This window comes from Battus philenor, unplaced genomic scaffold (genome assembly GCF_028537555.1).
Source record: "Battus philenor isolate CCGP_79_NKW_IND1 unplaced genomic scaffold, ilBatPhil1.0.hap1 SCAF_18, whole genome shotgun sequence".
Lineage (NCBI taxonomy): Eukaryota > Metazoa > Arthropoda > Insecta > Lepidoptera > Papilionidae > Battus > Battus philenor.
In genome coordinates, this window is record NW_027181680.1 from 6897025 (window position 1) to 6921265 (window position 24241).

A 24241-nucleotide genomic window follows, 5' to 3' on the forward strand; every position below is an offset into this window, starting at 1 on the left:
AACAGATGGCCGTTGAGGCTTTAAGGTTCGTGGAGACCCCGAATCGGCAAGCGCAACGTAAAATGTCCACCCGCAAGTGAACAGACAACCTGGTTAAGGACTTCGGAAGACACTGGACTCTATCTATCCTTTTGAAAACTAATAAAGCTTATGTCTAGCTGTAGACATCTTATGTCTGAAATAATGATAATGTAAATAGTAAAAAATAGTTTCTCGGAGCATTTTCGCTATCGTTGCCAAGTAGGAGCAGTAAATTAGAGAGAAAAATAAGATCTGTTTTTATTTAATTTTCATTTAATTGTTATGTTTTGCACTCTGTGGTGCTTTTAAGATTTAAAAATAAAAGATCTAAATTTTGATTTTGACGTACCATCTTAATGTCATTTCATCCTTTTATTATCGATCTTATGTCATAAAAAGAATGCCGGAAGTTTAAACTAGAATGTGCTATCTTATAATGGCGTCCTAAAACTAAAAGTTATTTTTATTTCCAACTTATTCAGAAAAATAAAACAGACATTGCAGAAAGGATTATTTTAAAAATAATCACGCTACCCTTCACAACATTTTCAAAGATTAAACTTAATTGTATATTAATCTGTTCTTTATCTAGGAGGGTTTAAACGCATCTTCACTGTTGATGTAAACTCACATTATTATTGTGATTGTTATTACAATTTCTTTAATGCAGTAGTAAAACAATTTAAAGCTTCATTTAGCTCCACTATCATTTATAATAATGCTTCAGGTTATTAGAGAGTTATTAACTAGTTTTTGTTTATATATAAAAGGGATTTATTGAGTTATTTCACCAGACACCAACAATAACGACGGTACTGTTTGGAGGCGGAAAAAGTAGTCGATGAGATATGGTATATTCTCATAGAATTTAAAGATAATATTATATATTCATTATATATTTTAAATATCAACCGATACGATGGACCTTATAAGGCACTAGGTCGGTGTTTTGCTGTTAAATCGAATAAAATATGAGGATTTCCGCAGAGGAACCAAAGTTACCGACGTAGTTCGAAGAATGGTTAATCAGAAGTGGTGGTGGACGAGGCACATCGCTCGTGCAACAGACAGCCGTTGGGTTCTGAAGTCGGTAGACGCAGCGTGGGTAAGCCGGGACTAAGTTGTCTGATGACGTATTCAATGTCGTGGGTAGTCGCACGTAGGGCTGTGTGTGACTATTCGCTGACGTAATGGTAATGATGATGATTCTCATGTGACAGAATTATCACAATTCTTTTTTAAAATTCAATTTTATGTACAAACTAGTGTATTTGCCATGCTATAACTATTCGAATTAGCATTTTACGTTTCATAATTGAAGATGACTCAATATTTTTCAGAGGTAAAAATCCACTACGTAAATGGTTATTGATAAACCGCTGGACATATAAGTATGAATGACGTAGCGTTCACGCTCCATATTACTGGCCACTACGGCCATATTACTTTTAAATAAAATCATTTTTATGCGTTTAAATTCGAACCCCATTTGAATTTGCGACTCGATAAGTGATGTCAACGCTGCTGTTGTATTAGGGTTGTGTAAATTGTAAATACTCTTTATATATGTGAATAAGCGATTAAATATAAATGTAATTATTTATTACTCGTACATATAAATCATATTTTTGGTACAAAGATATAAAATTTACGCACGATTAAAAAAAGCATGAGTGTGCTTTACCACAGAAAGTCCAAAGAAAGTTAGAGTCCACCAAAAGCATGAAAATCAGAGTTATAAAATAATACCGTCCATGCTTTGGGATCACACCACATCAGAATTAGTATTTTTTCGACAATTATATCACGCCGGATAGATAAATAAATACCGTCAAAACTTTTTTTTTAAAGTATCATTATATTTATATATTCCCATAACATCTGTAATTAGTGACAGAATTAAAGTTTTTTTTAATATAACCCATCATTAATTTGGGTGAAGCCCATTATAATATTATACAAATTCGCATTTAATATCGTAACTTTAATTATTTGCTTATTTGTAGTCTTTCATATTTTACAAGATCCTTTTTTGCTATTTTAAAAGGTTAGTCACTTAAAATAATCATACAACTATCTTATTGGAATCTTGTATTAGATTATAGTAGTAGAGTAGTGTAATGGATATATAGTAGATTGCACTAATAATATTTCTTCAATGAAAATACATCATGGCTAAAATCAGAAAACGGTTTATCAATTTAGAAATAGAAGTAATGTTATGAAAATAAAGAATGATAAATTACTTCGAAATTAAGATTGTAAATATCATATCGAACTTAACCTCATCAAGGTGATAATGTAACAAAACTGTGAAGGTGTTCAATTTGCAAAGACGCGATAGCTTCTATAACACAGGATAGTTTGCCTAAAAACATGTTATATATTATACTAGAAATTTGGAAATCTTTGTAAACGTATCATCGCATATCATCGCTTACTTTCTTGTAGATTCCTCTTATTTGTCAGTGCTTTTGCAAACTGATTAAACTGGTTATGATGAGACCTTATATTCAAGAGCATTGAACATAACCACAACATAACCAGTACCGTTTCGTTCTCTATCGGGTGTACACGTATTTGTAACAACAATGAATTTATAATGAAAAAAATATTTGGACACTTTATTTAAACAAGAATTCAGTGAGAACAATAATAAAAAATTGTAATGAGTTCGTAGCGTCGTTTAAATAAAACATATCATCGTTTAGTGACACCTTGAAGTCGGGTTTTTTTTTCTATCATTGGTTTTTCCTTGTTTTATTAGTGTTTGCAAGATGAGTTTGAGGTTTCATATAGCATTTTATTTAGGTAAGTAAAAAAAATATGTTTTGTTTTTCTCTTTTGAAGTGAAATGTTATTGAATTTAACAAAATACTGTTCTGTTTTTTTTGTTAATGACATTTGATATAATCTTAAAATTATTACTATTTAATTCACGATAGCATTACTAACATAGGTCGAACAATTTAAGATAACTAACCTTGCTTGTCTTCGAGATAAAATTTAAACGAATCAGTTAGATGTTGGTTAAAGAATTCTTATAAAGTTTATTCGCACAGCCTTCTCGCTTGTTTCTTCTAGTTTTGCTATAACTCGACCTATGGCCTTGACAGATACAAAACGCAAAATAAAAAAATCTTTCATATCCTTTTAAAATAAATCGAATTAGATTTATTTTTATTTTGATATCTACAAATATTTCACTAAGAATTTAAAGAAATAAAGTTCTGATTCATTTGAATGACGTATACTTTTTGGGAGGTAAACAGGAAATTTAAATACTCATCTGCTTACCGGACTAATATACTATCATTTTAATATTTCTTGCGTATTCAAGCTAATTCGATTTATACAAAAGCTAAAAATTATAGTGATTAACCTTTACATAAAGCCGATGTATCATAAAACCGATTAGAATCTAAAAGTAAATCTTTAATCTAATGCGCATTGCATTGAAAATATACATTTCGCGCAGTCTGTTAAAAATTTACAACATTTTTTGTGTTGTTTTGTTTCCCGCTGACTAATTTAAGAATTTACCGGTTATATAGATTATAAACTAATCAATGTTTCAAACGGTAACTACTTTTTGGTTTCGAATCCTTAATTTTCTTCTCATTATTATTGTCTTGCTGACTAAATTAATAATCTATTTTATTTCTGAAGGTTTTTTCTCTTGACGAAGGACATAGGTGTTATATATATCTGTCATTAAAGTGACTATATAAATATACATACTAATTTTGGCTAGTAAAGCATATACTGTATTCTATTTTGTTTTCATGGCACTGTTAAATTATCGGCTTATTTTGTCGTTAAACCTCGTGTCTGAATGTTGTTAAAACAGATGGGATGTTTTATAGAATTGTCTTAAAGCAAGTTATTATATTTTGTATAAATACAGGTAGTACGCCTATTTTCGGTAAGGTGGTGTCGTATATGTGAATAAAGATTTTAGTTTATTATATTTTATGTACCTTTAACATTAGCGGTTAGATCAGAAGTTCTCAGATTATTTTCTTCTAAATCACATTCAAAATTTAGCTGGTTCCCGTGCAATCTGTAAAAAAGCTGCAGCTACATTTTTTCCATGTTATTTAAGCACGAAAAAAATGCGAAGATTAGATCTAACAATGGAAATTAGCGTTGCGACTATGTTCTGTTGAACATGAAAGGTACTGATTTTTACGAGAAACAGTCTGGCATTGAGCTTCTCAAAATATCTGCCGAAATTGATAAGTGAAATTAGGCCAACATTTTAATTTTTCTCTATCGAAAGTAGATAAATTTTTGTGGACCTCAGTATACGAATTTTGTCTTTTCTAAAAGCAGTTTAGTTTTTTATTGTTGGCATATGAACTAACTGTTCAAAATGGTAACACTAACTTGTTTTTAAGAAATTATAATGTACGTACTTAGGTCATACGTTCTGTCATAAACACTTCAATAAAAAAGTGTGTGTTTCTATGTATAAAATGAAGTTGATATAAATTTTACGAATTAATTTAATTTGTTTATATAGCACAAAGAGCTAAAAAGTATTTTTTTAGCATATCTTATTAAATTCTGTAACATCAAAATAGATGACCTATTTAGGACCTAGTTAGGACCGTTGGGAAGACGCTGAATGCTGGCCGTTGCCAACTATTACAATAGTCACTGGGGAAGGGCTTTGTCCAGCTGTGGGCGTCTTATATCTGAAATGGCAATGAATGATCATGCGGTCATAAGTTCTGTCACGAACACTGCAGAGAAAAACAAGTCATATTTTCTACCCCTATTACCGAAGAGTCATATCTCGTTAATACTCCTGTTTGTTTTCGAACATTGTCTAAGAAACAGGATCGTAAGAAGATTCAAATTCTATTTGTTTTGTAGAAAAGTTATTATATTAAGTATGATTAAAAAAAAAACTTTTAATTAAAGCTTAAAATTTAAGAAAATACTTTCCTCGAACATAACATATAAAAAGTAAATGAAGTACGAAACAAGGATTTCGCCTATTTTTGTGTCAGTCTTCGTCTTCTTTTGCCTTGAGTCTCTGGTCTTAGTTGAGTACTCTTTTAGCTTTAGTTATGTTTCACCCTAAACGCCTTTTATAGTCTTATAAACAAGATGGATTTTGGGTAAATAATTTTTAAATGTAAATATGGATAAATGACAAAAAAATACTGGAATGGTGGATTCAAAGATAGAATTTTTTACACGCAGACGTTGCGGGCTTTTCTCAGATCACGGTGCGATTGAAATCCTCGTAGCTTTTAAATTAAAGAATGCCACTATAAGGGAGTTTAATTTAATCCTAGTTTCTACCGAATTGGGTTCTTTTAGCATTCTTCTCATTACGTACTCGAGTGAACACTATAAATGATTCTAAGTTGTTAATAATATAAGTGAATTAATAAATTAGCCAGGTTTTATGGCAATCTATATACATTTTTAGATTAGAGGATTAATATATTTAGGGCAATAATGTAAATAATTTTCCGCGTTTTCTATTCTTTGTTTTTGTAGACTTAATTACGTTACGGTCGGGGATAAACCGATAATTGTTTTTTTCCGTTTGGAAATCTAGAAGATGGCTTAATCAATATGGATCGTGAATTAGGTAGTCGAAAGAATAATGGTTAGTACAACTATTTTGATTTTGGAATAATAATGATATAAACAATTAATTTCTTTTTAGAACTATACGCGTTTTGCGGGTGCTTGTAAATTACTACCTATACACGTATTTACTTCTCAAAAATAACCCCAAATTATTGGCGGCGCCCGAATTCAAATCCTTCAAATAACTCCTCGTTCAAATTTGAATTCGAATTAGAAATTGTTTGAAACGGAGTATTTGAATTCGGAGAGTGTAAGAATTTACATTAACGTTACCGAACGTTAATGTCTGCTATTCATGAATATCAAATATGGATACAGGAAAATGTCAAAATTCAATTATTTAATGGTGTCACTACATGTTCACATATATGTTTATAGTGGCTTGGTAAATTAAAAAAATTCAACCAGGTTTGAATCGAAATAACGCTTAATCACTCAACTTTATTTTTTTGTAAAACTGTGTTTGCCATTAAAAAAGTAATTAATTAAAAAATCTTTTTATCCTGCTTTTTTTTAATTTATAAACAATGCTTAGTGGTAAATTCCTTCTGTACTAAATTATTCTGTTGTTATTGATGCGAATGTGTTGTTATTAACACCTTTTATTACTTCTACATAGACGTAAATCTATATCTTTTAAATTATAATTGATTAATACAAAACCGTTTTTAGACGTTCCCGGGGCAGAAGTAAGTAGGCAGTCTGTTTCGAGCTTTGGTATCTTTGTTTTGAAGTTTATAATTTTGTCTATGTTTAATGTTTGCCATCTCTTAGTACCTCTTAATAACAGGTACAACATCGAATGTCACCATGTTATTTATTTTATACCATTTATATATAAGTTTATTTTCTACGACCAAGTCCTGGGTGGGCTATGAAGTTATAATATAGTAACACATGGGAATCTTATTTTTTAAAAGTAACAACACTGAGGCTTGTGCAATCTTATCATACACACTCCTTAAATCTAGATTGCAAATTCGTGGAAACTCGCTGCCACATCGCTCGTGGTATAACTGACATTTCTTCACGAATGTTGTTATTGAACTGTGTAATCATTGTCGCTTCATCGGCGTAAACGTGGATCTTTATCCTTAGAAAAAATCCAGTGGCGTGAGATCTGGACCCCGAAGAGGGCTCCGTCGCTACAATATCAGTTCCATTAAACTTAGCCTTCATATAAATCTGAGTGATGTTTTGTACTATCCAAATTGTAACTATTATCAAAATTAATATTTAAATAAAAAAAATCTCTATTTGTTAAGAAAAACATGCATTTTCAAAATGACCAGAATGAAGCGGCCAGCATCCAGTATCTTCTAATACAATACAGCTACAATAGTTTTGACTAAATCAGTCATCATTATTATCATTGTCTTTTACACATAGACTCTTATTATATCCACATTTCGAATTTCTCATGATGGATTTCATTTCACACATTGGAAATCTTCGAATTATTATTTATTTAAGATATGTTTTCTTAAAAATTGCGATAAATACTTAATTTGTTCTGATTAAAGCTAAAAATATTAGATTGGTTAATGAATAAGATTTAATATTACTTGAATAGTTGCTTAACTGAGAGGTTTGTCCACCTTATGTGTGGTCGTATGCTGCTTTTACCAGTGCGTGGTCTCCCACTGCCACTTGACCATGCCACTCCGCTTGGATTTGTCGGTTCTTTCGTTCGTCTACGAATTTTTTATTGTTTCTTTAATTTCTTTATCATTTTTCCACATTAAATCAAACTAATCAACTTATACAGCAACACAAATAATTTTCATAAAAATATATTATTTCATTGCCTTTGTATAAAGATTCTATTCCTCCGCTATCGCTCCGTAAATACTTTACACATGTGTTATTCAAATCAGAATGGTTATTCCGTTCAACGTCTTAAGTCATATTCTGTGGATTTTCCGCTTATATATAGTCATAGCTAATAAACATTGCGGTCTGTAGCTTTGCAGTTTACGAAGAATACATTTCAAGTCTTGTTATTATTTCCTTTAGTGTTGTATAAATTTAAAACTTACATAAATAGCTAACTATTTAATCTAAATTTTCTTTACATTTGAAATCCGAATTCCGTCACCGGATACCCTGTACTAACGCATTTAATCAATTTGCTTTCATTTCATACAGTAGATTGCGGAAGTCACAGTGTTTTATCATGTCTGTATTTTTAGTTAAACCGGTTAAACTAGTAGAGTTGCGACTTTAAAAAAGTTACGTTTTAGCAGACTTAAAAAAAAACTAACCACCGTCTATATCGAAACTTCTTTTTTTGAGTTTACTTCATAATTTCTCTCTTACCAACCATGAAGGTGCTATTAGCGTATCATAATATCATAATCATTATTATTTGAATCGTAGAGCTTACATTACTGGATGTACTCCTCCCCATACATATTCAATATAGCCAACTAGCGTCTTCTAACATAATATAGCTACAATAAATTTCACTAAAAGATTAAAAAATTATCATTACTTCTGATATCTACATTACAAATTTTACACGTTGTTAAATAAATTAATATCTTAAGTTTTGAACGCGTTTGAAAACCTAACAATTATTATTAATTAAAAAAATGCGATGATCTATAAGTATTACCTGAATAGTTGCGAGATTTCTCTACGAGATCGAATCGAGAATGAAAAGATCCATAGAAGAATGACAGCAACCGACATTGCCCCGCGAATTGACAAGTTGAAAAGACAACGAGAAGGTTACATAGCTTGCAGAACCTTGGGCCTTTCAAAGTTGGTCTTATTGAAAATCTATGGAGGAAGCTCACATCTAGCAGTAGACATCTTATGCCTGAAATGATATTAATGATGATACAAAATATTATTGTACATATTAGCGTTCGAAAAATAAAAACTAAATAATTTATAATAATTATGTATTATTAGTATATACTTATAAAAATATATTTTACATTATATCATTATATTCAAATGGGTAAGACAGCTTATAAGGTTTACCTGATAACGACTACGATTTTATATAAATTTGAATTATGTATATATTCTGAGCAGCAATTTATAATAGGTTGTTCGTACACTTGTCATCGTGTGGTGGTCACAGTTCACTATTCATAAATACGCGGTTTAAATAGTCAATAGGACGTTCTTAGTCTGAAACAAACTGGACGTTCTCATCAGTGTTAGTTGATGATCTATGTCCAGCAATAGGCACCGCCGAAGTGGTAATCATGATGAATATTTCCTTTAATTTTATACCCAAAATTAATTCGAATTGTCATTGGTAATGTAACATAGGTGATGTAGACACAAACTAACAATCTGTACGACACGATTTAAATATAACATGATCTTTTTACATAAGATGCTCTTACAATATTTACGACAGCTGGTTCAATTTATAAACATTTATAAATCATGTTTCTACTCGGTGCTATCTTTTGGATTTTCAATAAAACATTCATCATTATATCGGCTATCGTCGGGTCAATTTAAGGTTGAGGTGACTGATACCACGCAAAATAACCTCATAAATAACTATAGTTAAATTACGAAGTCTGTTAGTTTGTTCTCCCATAGTTTTCTTTAAAAAAGAATTAGACTGTTTCTTTCAATCCTGAACATATATATTTGCGCGTTATTAATTCCGCTACTAATTCAATGGATAGCAAGATGAATCAATAAGTCCATCCTCGACCTGCCTATGTCCAGGGCCTCCACAATATGCTACCAACAAGTCCTAATTATTTTAGCCACATCGCCCACAGACAACCAGTTAAATTCGAAAAATTATTGATTGTAGGGAAAGCAAGTGATAAAAAACCATACAGGTAAGTACGGAAAGAGCTTGTTATTTATTCCATCAAGACGTTTCGAAAGACACGACCTTGAAAAATTAACAGACGATGGAGAAGCTATTCAGGTAATCATGTAGACGGCATTATTGTCAAAGAGACTTACCAATGATGGTAAGTCTCTTTGACAATAATGCCGTCATTAGGTACCAAAGTATATTAAATGATATTTCGATCTATTTCGTATTTCGTTAGCGATTCACTATTATATTTCAAAGTAAATGGATGTAATCATTAAAAAAATATTATATAATTAATTTGTCCTAAATTCAAACAGAACAGAATGAAAAACAGTATTGTTGATGACAATTTAATATCTATTTTATATCGTCTGTAAATACGATTTGGATTTCCCAGCTTTTGCTTCGTATGACATTAATAGATAATGATTAAAATATACACTTATAAATTTAAAACGAATACTGTAGCAAGGACCGGTATTCAGCGTCTGCCGACGACTGTAGCGAGCTTGTATATCAATATTGTAGGTGGATGTCCCACGCTGTGCTTGCCGATCCGTGATTTCAAATTCCAGAACCTCCAGCTGCTATCTGTTTTGCACATTATCTGACTATTGCTATTTAAATTGGTCAATTAGCCTAGCGAAGTTGTTTCCACTCCAGAATCTTGAACACTCTGCAACCCTTAGTTTTTTCTTTGTGGCCTGCCCCGCTGACACCTCAATCTACCAGTCAATTACGTCGGTTGCTTTCGTTCGTCTACGGATCACCTCATTCACGATTCGATCTTTTCAATAAATTTTGAGCAAAGTCTTCTCGTCGAGTCGAGTATTTATAGTGATGGATAATAAAAATCAAATAACCCATTTTTATTGTGAATATCAGGACATGTTCGTAATGTGTCTATATATACTTATTATATAATGGTTGTGTTTAACACTATTATTGCTTTGACAATCTCTGTCTCGGAGTTTTTGACGTCAACCAGTCGACCGCGGGGCGTCGACGGGTGACCACCGCGTAGTCAGCAAGGCTATTGACATTATTAACCGGATCAACCCTACCTGTATCTTAGTTCTTGTTTGAATCTCGTCCAGAGAAGACGTGTGAGTGACACATGGCCAGAAATATACTATTTTAATGCAGTATCTGTGTAAACTTCCAAGAAAATGTTTTATTAATTTATTTTGTACGATTAAATAATTAAAATTAATCGTTATTTGCAATTAAAAATTCTAATTCACATGTTTGTTTTATGTTTGTACAAAATTCATAATATTATAAGTAGTGAATATGTATATTATGTAACTCGTAGAAAGAAAGAAATGTATTTCAGATATGCTCAAATTTTAGTTTAAAATGGTTAATTGATTTTTCTACAAAAAGTATAATTACAATAGATATATAAAATAAAAAGAATAAAATAGAATAATAGACCCACAATTCTATCATCTTGCAGTAATCAACTGACTCGTCAAAATGACAACTAAAACACACAATTATTATTGCAATAATGAGATCACAACCTTGAGAGATGATTAATATATATTACCCGCATTCTGACAGTAATGTATTTTTACTAAAAATGTAGAACGCGTTACCATAAGTACAGACATCATTGGATAATTTTCAGGCAAACCCCGTCATTGAGGAAATATATAAAGTATAATAACTTTAAGGAAAACCGCATCAGAATATAGGAGTTGATTTCAAGTTACCAAAAACCAGTTTGTGAGGCAGCCGTTATTATAAGCGTGTTGAGACATTATCTATAATTTTTACTATAAAACTCTACAAGTTTTTAGTGTATTTATTTTATTAGTTTAATTAAGAACTTCTGCCTGTCATGACAAGAATGCCAGAAGAGCCTAAATTGGTGGAAGATAGAATCAGATTAAGCTACCCTTTAATGTATGGGTGCACCCTTCAACATAAATCAACGAGGGTTCCAAACACATACTGATTTGAGAAGGGCTCACAAGAAACTCAGACGGATTTTTTGTGATCACTTTTATAATATATTGCGATTTCGAACATTTATTATCATTGAAAATCCATCGTATTTTTATAAGATTTCTTTACAAGTTTTTGTTTAATAAACTCGTGTCTCTAATGTATTATATAATAATTCAAAGTCATTGCATGAGAGTGTATTGTACCAATTGAAATTCTTAAAATAATAAAATTTTAATGAAAAAAAAAAAACGGGAACATTGTACTTTTTGATATTTCCTTTTAAAAAGTAAAAGAAATTACAAGTAAAAGTAAAAACACTAATAAAGTAAAGAAATATAATTTTACACGACTGTTTACGCCTTTATACGGTGGTGTATTAACGTTAAGGCTTTCGTCATTATTATCTCTTTTTTTACTTTGGAACTTTGAGTTCTTTTATAATTTCTGATTTTCATAACTTTTGTTCAATTTTCTTTCCTATCATCCTTTATGTTTTATCCCACACTTTTATTTCCAAACCCTCCCTGTATTATCCCCCTTACACTACTACTTCATTACTTCACCACAATTTTTACTCTATTACGTCTTATTTATTTTTATTGCATTACTTATTACTGCTTTGCAGTAGTGTATAAATATGGATTCTATTGTCACCTCCCAGCAGGGTGGCAATGCTGCTGCAATCTATCTTCTCTCTCTACTAAATACGAGCAAATGATTATGCCTACCATGGTCTGGTCCACCGCTATGCACATACGTGGGATTCCCTTTGAGCTTAAACCTGTGTAGATACTCCAAGAATCCCCTATGCCCCGCGAGTATCTGTGCCAGAACCGTGTCCAGCCAACTCGATGTCCGGGAAAAATATAATTTCGTAAATATTTTTCTCTTAGCCGCCACGGGATCACGGGAAAAGAGAGTAGGGATTGTTTAATGATTAGAAACCACAGCAGCTTATGTATGGCATTTTTATCGCCATCGTCGGGTAGGCTCCTACTGGAAGGACATAGTCAAAGAAAATCTCAGGACCGCTCATCGTGGCGATCTTTTGGCGGAGGACTTTGCAACGCAATGGGAATCTATCGGCTGACATGATGTTGATGATATTTCCATCGAACTCGTGGATCCGGCGATATGTTCTGTCTGAATGCCTCTTAGTGCGGCAATCGCATGTAATGTAGGTTGACATTTTGAATGCCGCAACGTAACACTTTTTAATGGAACAGTATTTAGACAGGTACGCTATGAAACTTCCCCTTCTCGTCTGGACATATAAAAATATTACCTAGAAAGAAATCGTAGACGGACAGTTTCTATGTACAATTAATAGCAGATAAACGAGTTATACTATCGATAATCATGCGCACAAGATTCGCATACTTTATATCAGAAGTTCGATACAATACAATCATTTTTTGATTCGTTCCAATTGAATCTTTTAATTTAAAAGTATGACTCTTATGTAATACTTTTTGCAGGAAATTCAATTAAAGTAACCAGAGCTATAATTTGAGCATATCAATAAACCTTTGATATTCTCAAGTATTAGTACTAGGTTTCACAAATAATTATTTTTATTTCAATACTCTCCCGTAAATTGTTTCAGAATTAACATGATAAACTTAGTTCATTATTAACCTAAAACTTGTTAAAAATCCTTATACAGTGTGAAAGAGTTTTTTAGCGATAAAAAATCTTGGAATGAATTGTTCTACTACTGTGTTAAGGATATTGTTAAAATAACGACAAAAAAGTGTCTTTGAGTTTGTCGTGGGCTCTTCACAGATTAGAGCGCATTTGAAACCCTCTTAGCTTTAAGTTAAAAGATTATAAAATATTATCTAGATAGATTAATAGATAAGAACAGAATAAAAAAGGAAAGACTAATTAGAAGTTTTCACAATATTAAAATGAAAAATGAAACAAAGTAAAGATGTCGGTATCATAAATATACATTTGCGTTATGTAGATATTCTGTATGTAATAATCATCGTTATCGGTCGTCCATTACTTTCCGTAAAGACCGCTACGATGACCATCGGTCTTGCGCTGCCCGCATCCAGCGACTTCTTGCGACCATTTTAGAGAAGCTAAATCTAGTCTAATAAATTGAGCTATTCTGGGATTATATCAATGACGTACAGAGGTCATCTGTGCAAATGTTCCTAGGTGCATGATAAAGTAAATAGATTAATCAAAAATAAATGAAAATTTTCGAAACCTATAAAAATTAATGAAAACAATTCTAAGTACGTAAATTTTACGAATAAAGATTTGTAGATGATCTTTCGTTGTATATATAAGCGTTGTAACAGTTTATATGATTTTCAGTGACTATCATACAATGGGCGCAGAGCGAGACTTACTTGACATCGGACATAATTCGCGAAATCTTTGGCGATGGGAAGGTCCAGGCGCCGCTTGCGGCTAGTCAGGTCGCAGCTATCACACCATACAATGTCTCGTTAATTGATCCAGAATATCTGGAATCCATGGATAATTATTATCCGGCTGCCGCTGAGTTTGACGGATTTGATTGGACACTTACAAAGGTATTTCTTTGGTTTTTATATTAAAAAAATATTTTACGACGATACGCGTCTTAGTCGATTTTATTTAAACAAGTTTATGAAGCAAAGACAAATCAAAAAGGTTTCGAAATCCATTATATACAAATTGCAAAAACTGTTGCTAGCAACAGATATTAGACAAAGTATCGTTACTATTAAACTATATTATTTAAGACTAATATTTAGTTTAAGTTTGTTAAGAAAATGCAACTTAATTCGTAAAATGTATGAATTTATAACAGTTTTTAATGTTTTTATTAAGAAACCGATGTAAACTTTTGAAAAAAGAATTTTAAAAATTTCAGTATTAATAATTTAAAATGTTTAAAAAAGATGACGCCTTACTTATAATAAAAAGTTGCTACACAGAATTTTGTAAATGCTGCAGGTATAAAAAATATAAAAAAAATAATATCACACATAGACGCCGGAATTGTACTCATATGTTGCAACTACACATATAAAACTAGACATTTTATTTGGAATATCAGCTTAGAGCGAGATAATCGGCTATGTTCGGTTTTGTAAAGCGTTATCTTTGTCATAATTGTACTGTGTAACAACTCTCTTCAAACCAAACGTGCCAAACCATATGCTGGGTTCCATATCCACCTGCTAATATGTAACATATAATTTTTGCCTAAATGTTCGTATCAACTATTGTCTTTGCTCTTTGCATTAAGGTACATAAAACAATTAAAATCCAATATTCATTAATTGGACATATGTCAATAATACTATAGTTATTTAAAGAACTAACGGAAATTTTAAGCAAAAAAGTAATAAATAATACTTATTATTTCAGCGAGTAGCGGCGTCATCAGAAGAAAACTTTCTGCTATCGCCTTTAGGTCTCAAACTGGCACTGGCTATACTGACAGAGGCCGCAACGGGAGCGACGCAAGCAGAGCTCTCTTCAGTGTTAGGCTTCGATCTCGATAAAAGTCAAGTACGGAAGAAATTTGCTAGCATATTGGACTCTCTGCAGGTAAGCATTTGCAATTTGATTAACACTTTATGTACGTAACTATACATGTAAATATTTGATTTAGATTGACGGTATAGCGATTGTATTATCATTCAGCATCATTACAGCCGTAGGAAGTCCCCAGTTAGAAATAGATCTCCTTCAAATAGTTCATGTCAGTTTTCTCCACTCCAGCACTTTAAAGCTCCAGCGGTAATCTGTTCTACGTGATATTTTGTGTACCCACTGTCAGTTAAACTTACCAATCTGCTAGGCTTTCTCGATTACTACGTTTTGTGGTTCGATCTCCTTATTTCTATTTCAATGCAGAATTCCGAGAACAGCGTTACTAACACGTTAATACTTAGTAGTAATTTCTTTTCTCTCTATTGTAATTATATATTTCTTAGAAATAAAAAAGGTACTATTAAAGGAATTAATATATACCATTTTAATATAACATTAAAAATAAATTCTACAAGCAATGTTAATTTATAGGTTATAAATGTTAACCACGCTAACAAAGAAACGAAGTTTTTTTTTCTATTTGATCTATTCAAATCAAACAAGTTTTTCTTACAATTACCACTTAAACAATTATACAAGCGGATACAAGTGAAACAATTCAGATTTCTTCGTAAATATCTTGTGTTTATGGTTGGAATAAAATGTTTCTGGTAAATTATCTATTTGATTCTGTTGCACAGACGAAGTCTTCCAAGTACATATTGAACTTGGGAAGCAGAATTTACATCGGTGCTAGCGCCGAGCCTCGTCAACGGTTTGCCGCTATCGCCGAGAATTACTACAAGACTGAGATAGCGAAAATTGACTTCAACGATCCAGCCACTGCTGCTAATTCCATAAACTCATGGGTTGCTAACATCACGCAGGGACAGCTACCAAATCTAGTTAATGCAGGTACGTGTCTATAATAGCACAACTTGAGAGACCACATCATCCTGTCCTCTTCCTAGAAGCTTCTTGAATAGAGGGATCTTGAATATTCGGAAAATTTACCCCCAAACAAAAACTAAGGCATATGTCCATACCTCCTTTAATCACTATAAAATTCTTTGACTCCGGATTCGGGATGAATTGTCACATGTATGTGAAGCCCTCAGAGGCAGGCGTTATAATTCTGCTTGCATTATAATATCAAAGCAGCTTCACCTGTATCCTAAGTAGTTAAGTTACCTGTATGTATACCTGAGCTTTATTATTGGTTTAAAGAATAATCTACGAATTAGTGTCTCAGTAATGTAAAATCATTACTTTATGTGGCAATTAAAAGATTGAAAAAAAAAATTATTAAATTGTCAAAAAAGATTATTTATCAAGTTTCTTGTAAGTTCTTCTCGACAGAATTAACATTTTAAACCTCGCAGTGTATATATGTAGTATGTGTATGTTTTCTCTACTTTTCAATAGTGTTAAGCACAGTGGCGTACCTATAACTTTTGCCGCCCGGGGCGATCTCCAGTTTGCCGCCCTTTCTATTATATGTCAATCAAATAGTGGTTTTTGATTAAAAAAAATATTGATATATCACTTCAAAGTAATCATATAAACTTTTCAAAAGGAATGACATTTATAAACTGACATCAAATAATTTTAGTTAGGAAAAATTGCCGAACAAAGTCGTAAAGATCCTTTTACGAATTCAACGAATTTTAATAATAAAATAAAATTATTATCTTGTTCTTGAATTAGAATCCAAAATTTACACTAAAATGCATTTATATACACCGAGGAATAATGTTCGAAATCATAAAGTTAATCATAATTTATATAAAACAAATATTAAACTTATAATAATCATTTATTATTCAAGAAAGAAAATAAATTTGAAATGAATAAGTTGCTTTTTACAATTATAAGTAAATATAAAAAATGCCGCCCCAAGGTAAGTGCCGCCCGGTGCGGACCGCACCCACCGCCCCCCCCTAGGTACGCCACTGGCTAAGCAAGACATATTCGAATGAATAAATATTTGTTTAATTAATTGATACTACGGTAGTGAGCGAAAGAGTTCTCGTAGATGTGGCAAGACACATCAAATTACAATCGTAGGTTTTGGCAAGTAATTACTCCTCAAAAGTCCGTTAGCACTGCAGCGGATATCTCATATAGGATTATCCATCAAAAAAAAGTTCGATCCATAAATAGATGATAATTATTTTATTAAACAAGGAAAAAAGTTAACCGTACAATTTCTATCTTTCGCTGTGTTGCGTCGAGCTGTTTTCAGATTAGATGGAATCTTTTTTTTTTAATGATCGTATAATTTGATATAATATTAGCCTTAATAACCTAACAATTCTGATGACGTTCTCTAATATTTTCAAAACCCTGGAATAAGTTAATTAACAACATCAATATATTTTATTACGTATTTTTTTAGAGAATATTAGCCATCATCATAATTAGGTTATTGAAATTATGACAGTTAATAAACGATAGTTAAAGTCATTAAGTTTTTCTAACTTGTTAATGAATTCCTTGCTTACAAATTTGATTTACATAATGTTGCTTTTGCATGTTACAGATGACGTTACAGGCGTTGCAGTTCTTATATTAACTACACTGTACTTCAAAGGCACTTGGCTTCACCAATTCTCCCCTAACGAAACTTCCGTCCACAATTTTTATGTCACTTCAAAAAGTGCTAAAGAGGTTCCCTTTATGCATGTCAGAAACAAGTTTTATTACTTAGAATCAAACAAATTCGACGCAAAGATTGTAAGAATGCCGTACTTGGTAAGTTACACCCAATTTGGTTAAGTGGTTGAAATGTAAATATTAAAATTAATGGAAGCTAATTTTGTTAAGGAATATTTAAAAATAACCCAGACTATCAAATAATGACTTGGGCAATTTTAGTTATAGCAGAAGGCATGATGCTTGATACTTAATCATCATGATCATCATTTCCGAAAGATGACCACAGCTGGACTTTGGTTTCACCGTACATTTACAGTAGGAACGGTTGGATGTAGCCTTCATGCTGTCTTTCGAAGACCTCGTCAAGGTCATCTGTCTTACTTGTGGGTAGATATCATACGCTGCGCTTGCTAGTCAGTTGTCTCCACTTCACAAGTGAAGACCCCAGTGCGAATCTGTTCACCGCGCTATGCAACTTTCTCACTGATGCTTCAACTTGCCAATCCGCTGGACTAGTAGTAGCTGAACTGTAGAATACTTTCGTTCATCTTCAAATCTCCTCATTCCTGATTAGATTTTGTAGAGAAATCTCGATCATAGGCCCCTCCATGGCAAATAGCATAGAATTATCTCAAACAAAACACTTTTATGCGACTTAATTATTATCATCATCGTATGCATGTGCACCGTTCACTCTATGTTTTGCACTAATCGGTGTAATATAACTCCTGAAGATGCCCCGTGGATGGGTGAAACACGTGTTGAGTGATTTGGCAGTGGCAGTTGTGTGATTCGCATTGTTTGCCGCATACGCATTTGCCAGTTGGCTGGCGGGCAGTGCACTTTGTTGCACGACTACCACTGCATGTGCGGAAGTGGCTAAATATTGACCCTTATCTTACTTATCATCATCGTGTAAGCCAATACACGCTCATTGCACGATATAGGCCTTCAATATCGTCACGATAACTAGTCGTGCGCTGCTCTCATCCAGCAACTTCTCTTGACCTCGACTATGTAGCTAGTTAACCTAATGGGGGATTTACCTACGACGCGTCCACCGGTAATTTTAATAATTTGATGAGTATGAAAAAATAAAACGTTAGGTAATTTTTAAAAGGTACTCCGGTAATGTTTTGTCTTTAATGTTTTTTTTATCAATTTCAGGGCAGAAAGTTCGCTATGTATCTTGTGATACCCAACACACTGACTGGTTTGACTCAAGTTTTCAACAATCTCAGTGACCTCCGCGCCGAGTTGTCTCGTTTACAGCGACATTTGGTTCACATTTCTATGCCGAAGTTCCAATTTGATTATACTTCAATCTTAGATGGTGTGCTCAAAGAGGTGAGATATCAGTTGTACATGCTAGTGTTACAGCGTGGATGTCGCTGCGGGCGAAGGGAAAGTGGTAATATACCTGGCTGCACTCGATTGTAAGTCCGACATGGCTTCGCATATCGCGAGCATTAGCAAATTGTAATTGCATGTTAGTTTTGTTAATGTAAATCACAATATGCATGTAATTATGTGTTAACCGTTTGTGAGAGATTATTCGTTAGCCATTGTGTGGGAACATTACTTATGTTAATAAATTTGTATTGCGAAGTGATTGTCAGAATACTAATTGTCGATTGAACTGCCGAAGCCGAAGATCTTTCGAGACATTATTAATGTTAGTTAAATATAAGGTTGTCGGAAATTATATTGTTTTTACTTTTAAAAAATATCACCCCTATTTCTTAGACATATAAATATGTCTGAATGCTTTGTATAGATTACAACAAATATATTTATCACGATTTTCTCAATTTCATGTGTTAGTAAAACATGCAAAAACAGGGTTTTATTTATAAAGAAAAGTCGACCAGTATCAACACTATATATCTCATCATACATATATCTCCACCAATTTGTTTGTATTAAGAAAATAAGTTTTGTACTCAGAAGTATGTCTTCTAAATAACTAATGGAAATATTAGTAAATATTTCTAACAATTTCTTCTAACCGTCAACAAACAGTATATCTTGTTGCCGCGTAGACAAAAACCTTTTAATGTAAAATTTTGTTTTCTTGATAACAATTAATAGTAATTTTTGGTAACATTTACATAATTACATAAAAATGTTTTTTTTAAGACTCAATATTTGCATATATAAATATTTGATATTGATATTTGCCATCTGTTACCACGTAGATTAAACAAGAAAGTAATTAAACCTGAATACGACGATCATGTTAAGCCCATGTATAATTAGAGGTTTAGTAAAAGCATTGCAAGCATGTGAACATATGTGTATTCTATTTCGTATTGATTTGATGATCTCAAACCTATAGATATAAACATATACAGTCACTAAATATGAACAAAAAATCCATTGATGTCTTAATACCTTGATAAAATAAATATTTAAGTTAACAAATCGCTGGATAAAACTGGGTATTCCCCTAGACTCGGAGATAAGAACTTGTGAAATTCTCGGGTTTTTACTTCGGTGCAGTACCGCGAGCAATCAGCTAACTTATCTATCAATAAGAAGTAGTTGTAATTAATGTTATATGTAAGTAATTTGCATTTGTAATCGCAGTTGGGGATCCGCCAAGCTTTTGAAGACACTGCCTCTTTTCCCGGTATCGCTCGGGTACACGACTTGGCCTTTCGAATGAAAGTCTCCAAGGTGTTGCAGCGTACTGGTATTGTGAACAATGAACTTGGCAGCACAGCTTATTCGGCTACAGGTTTGTTCAATCTTTTACAGTTAATATAAATCGGAAATTGTTTATATGTTTCCTATAAGCTATTCTGCCACGGAACTGAATGCAAAAATTCCATTGATTACAAAATTTATAAAAGGTTTTAAGGTATCATTATTTTCAAACCTTGAGTAGCCATGCATTGCAATAAGTTGGGTTAGTTACACAAACCTTCATCTTATATCCTAAAATTTAACCAAAATCAGAAAAAAATCAATATATTAATTATATATATTAATTACTGGTAGTCGTGATGTTATCACATGGCTATCTCATAAAAAATAGGCATATCATCTTTGTATACACAATTCATTGATCAAAACTTCCGTCTTAAAATAAGAGAGAACTTCCGTTTACTGTTATAAAAATTGTAACACTCAGCTTTAAGATAAAACGATGTGTCTTCTAGCAATCTATATTATCTATTATATCTATCATGATTATTTTTATGTACATACTTTAATACTTTTATGTTCATATTGGTCTTAATATCAATTGATGTCTTGAACACCTGAAACATTAGGTAATTTTAGGTAAAGTAATTATATAAACAACTAAAATGGTTGTTAGTAAAAATAAACAGGGGATTTTAAGTTACTATTTTTACAGTATCTAAACTACTTTAAAACTCAAGTTAACAATAATTATGAAAATAAATAAAAACATTTTTGAAATAAAATAAAATAATTTTTTAATTTCCAGAAATTACGCTTGAGAATAAATTTGGCGAGGAAGAATCTTTCTACGAAGTCATAGCAAACAAACCTTTTATGTTCTTCATCCAGGACGACGCCACCAGACAATTGCTTTTCACTGGGCGCGTGACGGACCCTAGCCTTGTAGATGGTTCATTCAAGTTCTAATAATAAGTTGTAAATTAAAGTTTTTAGAATATTCAAACGTTTAAATAAAAGTTATAAAATTATTTAAATATGACTTGTTTTGTATATATAGAACATGTGTAATATCTCCGATTTAAAATCGAATATATATCTTTTTTACATTTATACCTTACCTTTATCTGAACTTTCAAATCTCATCTTCTCTGATCTGTACTTATAAATACATACAGTTTACTTGTCATTTCGTTGTTTTAATTATTTGAAACGGGTTTATATATTTGACTATTTTTTGACTCGCCTATTTTTATAAAAATCTATATAGAAATTGTACTTTTGTACCTGCACACTTAAGCTCACAATGAATAATTCGAATAATAATTTTACATATTTATAATAGAAAAAATAAAGTCATACAGTTAGACCAAGTACTTTATAAATCAATGCCATTTATATTTTGTATAACATTGAATATAATGTCAATAATTATATTTTTACTACACAATGTATCCAAAAAAAAATAATAATTGTAAACATTTAATAAAGTAAAATAATTCTAAAGCGAAATAAAAATATATAATTTCGACTGCTTTATGACTTGTCTGAATTACTTTCAATATTTGATGTTGTTTTGTACACCCGGTCACTTATCCACAATGAATGACAAACTTGGACTGTCTTTTCACCGAGGGTCACCAGAGATCAGCTGCGCAGAGGCGGCCAATGCGAGGCATTTAAATAGTTCTTAAAACACATTCGTTGTTATGCATCCTCGAACACACGGTGGAAAGTAGTTTAAGAGTAAGGTGTGAATCATAATCCTTAATAGAGGCTGAGCTGATAGAATTTGAGAACATCCCAGACAGCTTTGACTATGTGTCTTCTACGATGTCTGTTTTATTATGAAGTTTTTGCTTCTCCACTTAAAGAAATCGTTGTTTCAGCCGGTTCTATTGGAAATCTTTGGGGGAAGTCAATATCTAGATGGTACGCTGAAAAGATGATGCCAAAGTATATAAAGCAAGGATTAGTAATTTTTGCTAAGATTGAAATTTACAGAATATCCCCACTATACCGCTATATAGCAGGACTGCGGAGATGAAACACATTGTCGGTCTATTTAGGCGCCCATGAAGCTTCGTTTTTTATTACCTGAATCTCCCATTTTCTCGCACTCATTCTAATGCCACGGCGATAAAGAGCAAGTACTAACTTGTTTAATGTCACTTACCGTATATCAGCCGACGAAGCTAGGGGGATGAATAGGTTCACCGCCGTTTTATTTACACATTCCTTTTTACCCTAAGTGTAGCCAGAGCGTCGCATTTCAAAACTGATGCTTCTCTCCCACAATAGTTTCACCTTAGAAAACTAGGCTGTAGACTTCCGACCATCCAGCCCACCTTCCACCCCTACGACTCGTAAAGGTCATGTAGGTACTACTGTACTTCACAACGGGTGACCAGTTTAATACTGATTCAACTTCACCATGACAAAGTAATGAGAAGGCTATCTCTGTACCTGTTGTAATATTTAATTCATTTTTAAAACATTATCAATAAAAAATAGCACATGTGCTGAGTTCATCATCCTTACAATGTTGGATCAAAAGAAAGGCTCCCTTAAATTATTCTCCCTTAAATGCTTTAGGCAAGAGAGGTATGACAAAATAAAAGACCACCCACGACTAAAGCTGCAAGATGAGTAACAAAAAAACCGAGTTGGTATTACTCAGGTACTATATCTGTTATATCTAACGGTTTCAATCCTTCTTGTTATTCGAATATATTCAAAGTTCATCTGTCGACACAGGTACTGCAAAGTTTTGTTAACTGTTAGTAGGGGTACCTAGTACAGGGGGTGTAGTGTTATATATAATTGCGTTATGATAACGGTGTAGCCAGTATATATAATGTAAAAAAAATATGAATGTAATAGCTCAGTAGATAGTTTAGTAGTTTGAAACGGGCGGTCACATAGACTGGAGCCTTGAAGTTCTGAAGTGGAGACCACGGATTGGAAACCACAGGGTAAGAAGTTGTCCACTCACAGGCTGAACCGACGAGTTTATTAAGTTCTACGTCAAACTCTGGGTTGTCTACGATTTCAGAATGTAATAGATTTAAAGAAACAACATTTAATATCTATTTTGTTGTTGCCATCTCTTGGCACTACATGCGTCTCGATGATATCAATTAGTATAAACAGTCTCAGAAATGTCTACCTTTAAATGCTTGATAGTACTTAATAATAGTTTAAGTAATAAAAGCTCAGAATATATCTTATTTTTTAACTACATTTACACTATTTATACGTTGTAGAGATGACTATTAATAATATCAAACTCATGATTTATACATATGTCAGATTTTTTATCTAGTTTTATGTAAATGTTTAAAATCATATTTTTCCATTTTTAGATCTGTGGATGTTGAAAATAGCTTAGGATTATTAAAAAAAGGTTGCTAGACAGCATTCTTAAGGGTATATCAACATTATTAAACAAGTTTATATGACGTATTAAGTTTCCAATCCACCCAGTGCTTACTTCATGTAGAATTAATTCTCCCGTCATTCACATGTTTCTGCGTTTATAAAAACGCATGTTAAATCCACTCTAGTGTAAACTAGCCTTATTCGTTAACTTTATTATTCAGTCGAAAGCAAGTGTCGGTGGAACACGTCTCTCTTTTTGTTTTTATATATAGATGCTACTGAAAGTATTTCAAAGTCGATCTCTATTAGCCTAGTCAAGATGATATTAATTTCTTTTGTTGGTGAGTACATTTTTGCAGTTCACCTTGACTTGTAATTGTGTATGACCTTAGTCGCTTATGCATTTCCTTTAATTATATTTTTATTACTGCGTAACCAATGTATTTTCCTCATACTTTACAGTTTGTTATTATTGTTATATATCTTATTTTGTTACTAATTTCTAAGCAAAGAAGACGTTACGTTTTTAAATGGTTTTTTATCAAGTTGGTCGTGCTGCGCAGAATTTTTTCTCTGACAGCATTGTATTATTATAGTAGCATAGATTTGTGCTAG

General features: G+C 32.3%; 1 protein-coding gene across 1 annotated transcript in view; it reads left to right on the forward strand.

The window, feature by feature from the left end:
* The first annotated feature begins 2553 nt into the window (after positions 1-2553).
* The window catches only part of LOC137920464 (uncharacterized), a 32546-nt gene continuing 10858 nt past the window's right edge, over positions 2554-24241 (forward strand). The window contains exons 1-9 of the mRNA XM_068763831.1: positions 2554-2832; positions 13727-13947; positions 14771-14953; positions 15640-15853; positions 17481-17692; positions 18764-18943; positions 20186-20336; positions 21054-21207; positions 23840-23967. Of these exons, the coding sequence (XP_068619932.1) occupies positions 2799-2832; positions 13727-13947; positions 14771-14953; positions 15640-15853; positions 17481-17692; positions 18764-18943; positions 20186-20336; positions 21054-21207; positions 23840-23967 (1477 nt within the window). The 5' untranslated portion in view covers positions 2554-2798. The remainder of the gene's footprint in view (positions 2833-13726; positions 13948-14770; positions 14954-15639; positions 15854-17480; positions 17693-18763; positions 18944-20185; positions 20337-21053; positions 21208-23839; positions 23968-24241) is intronic.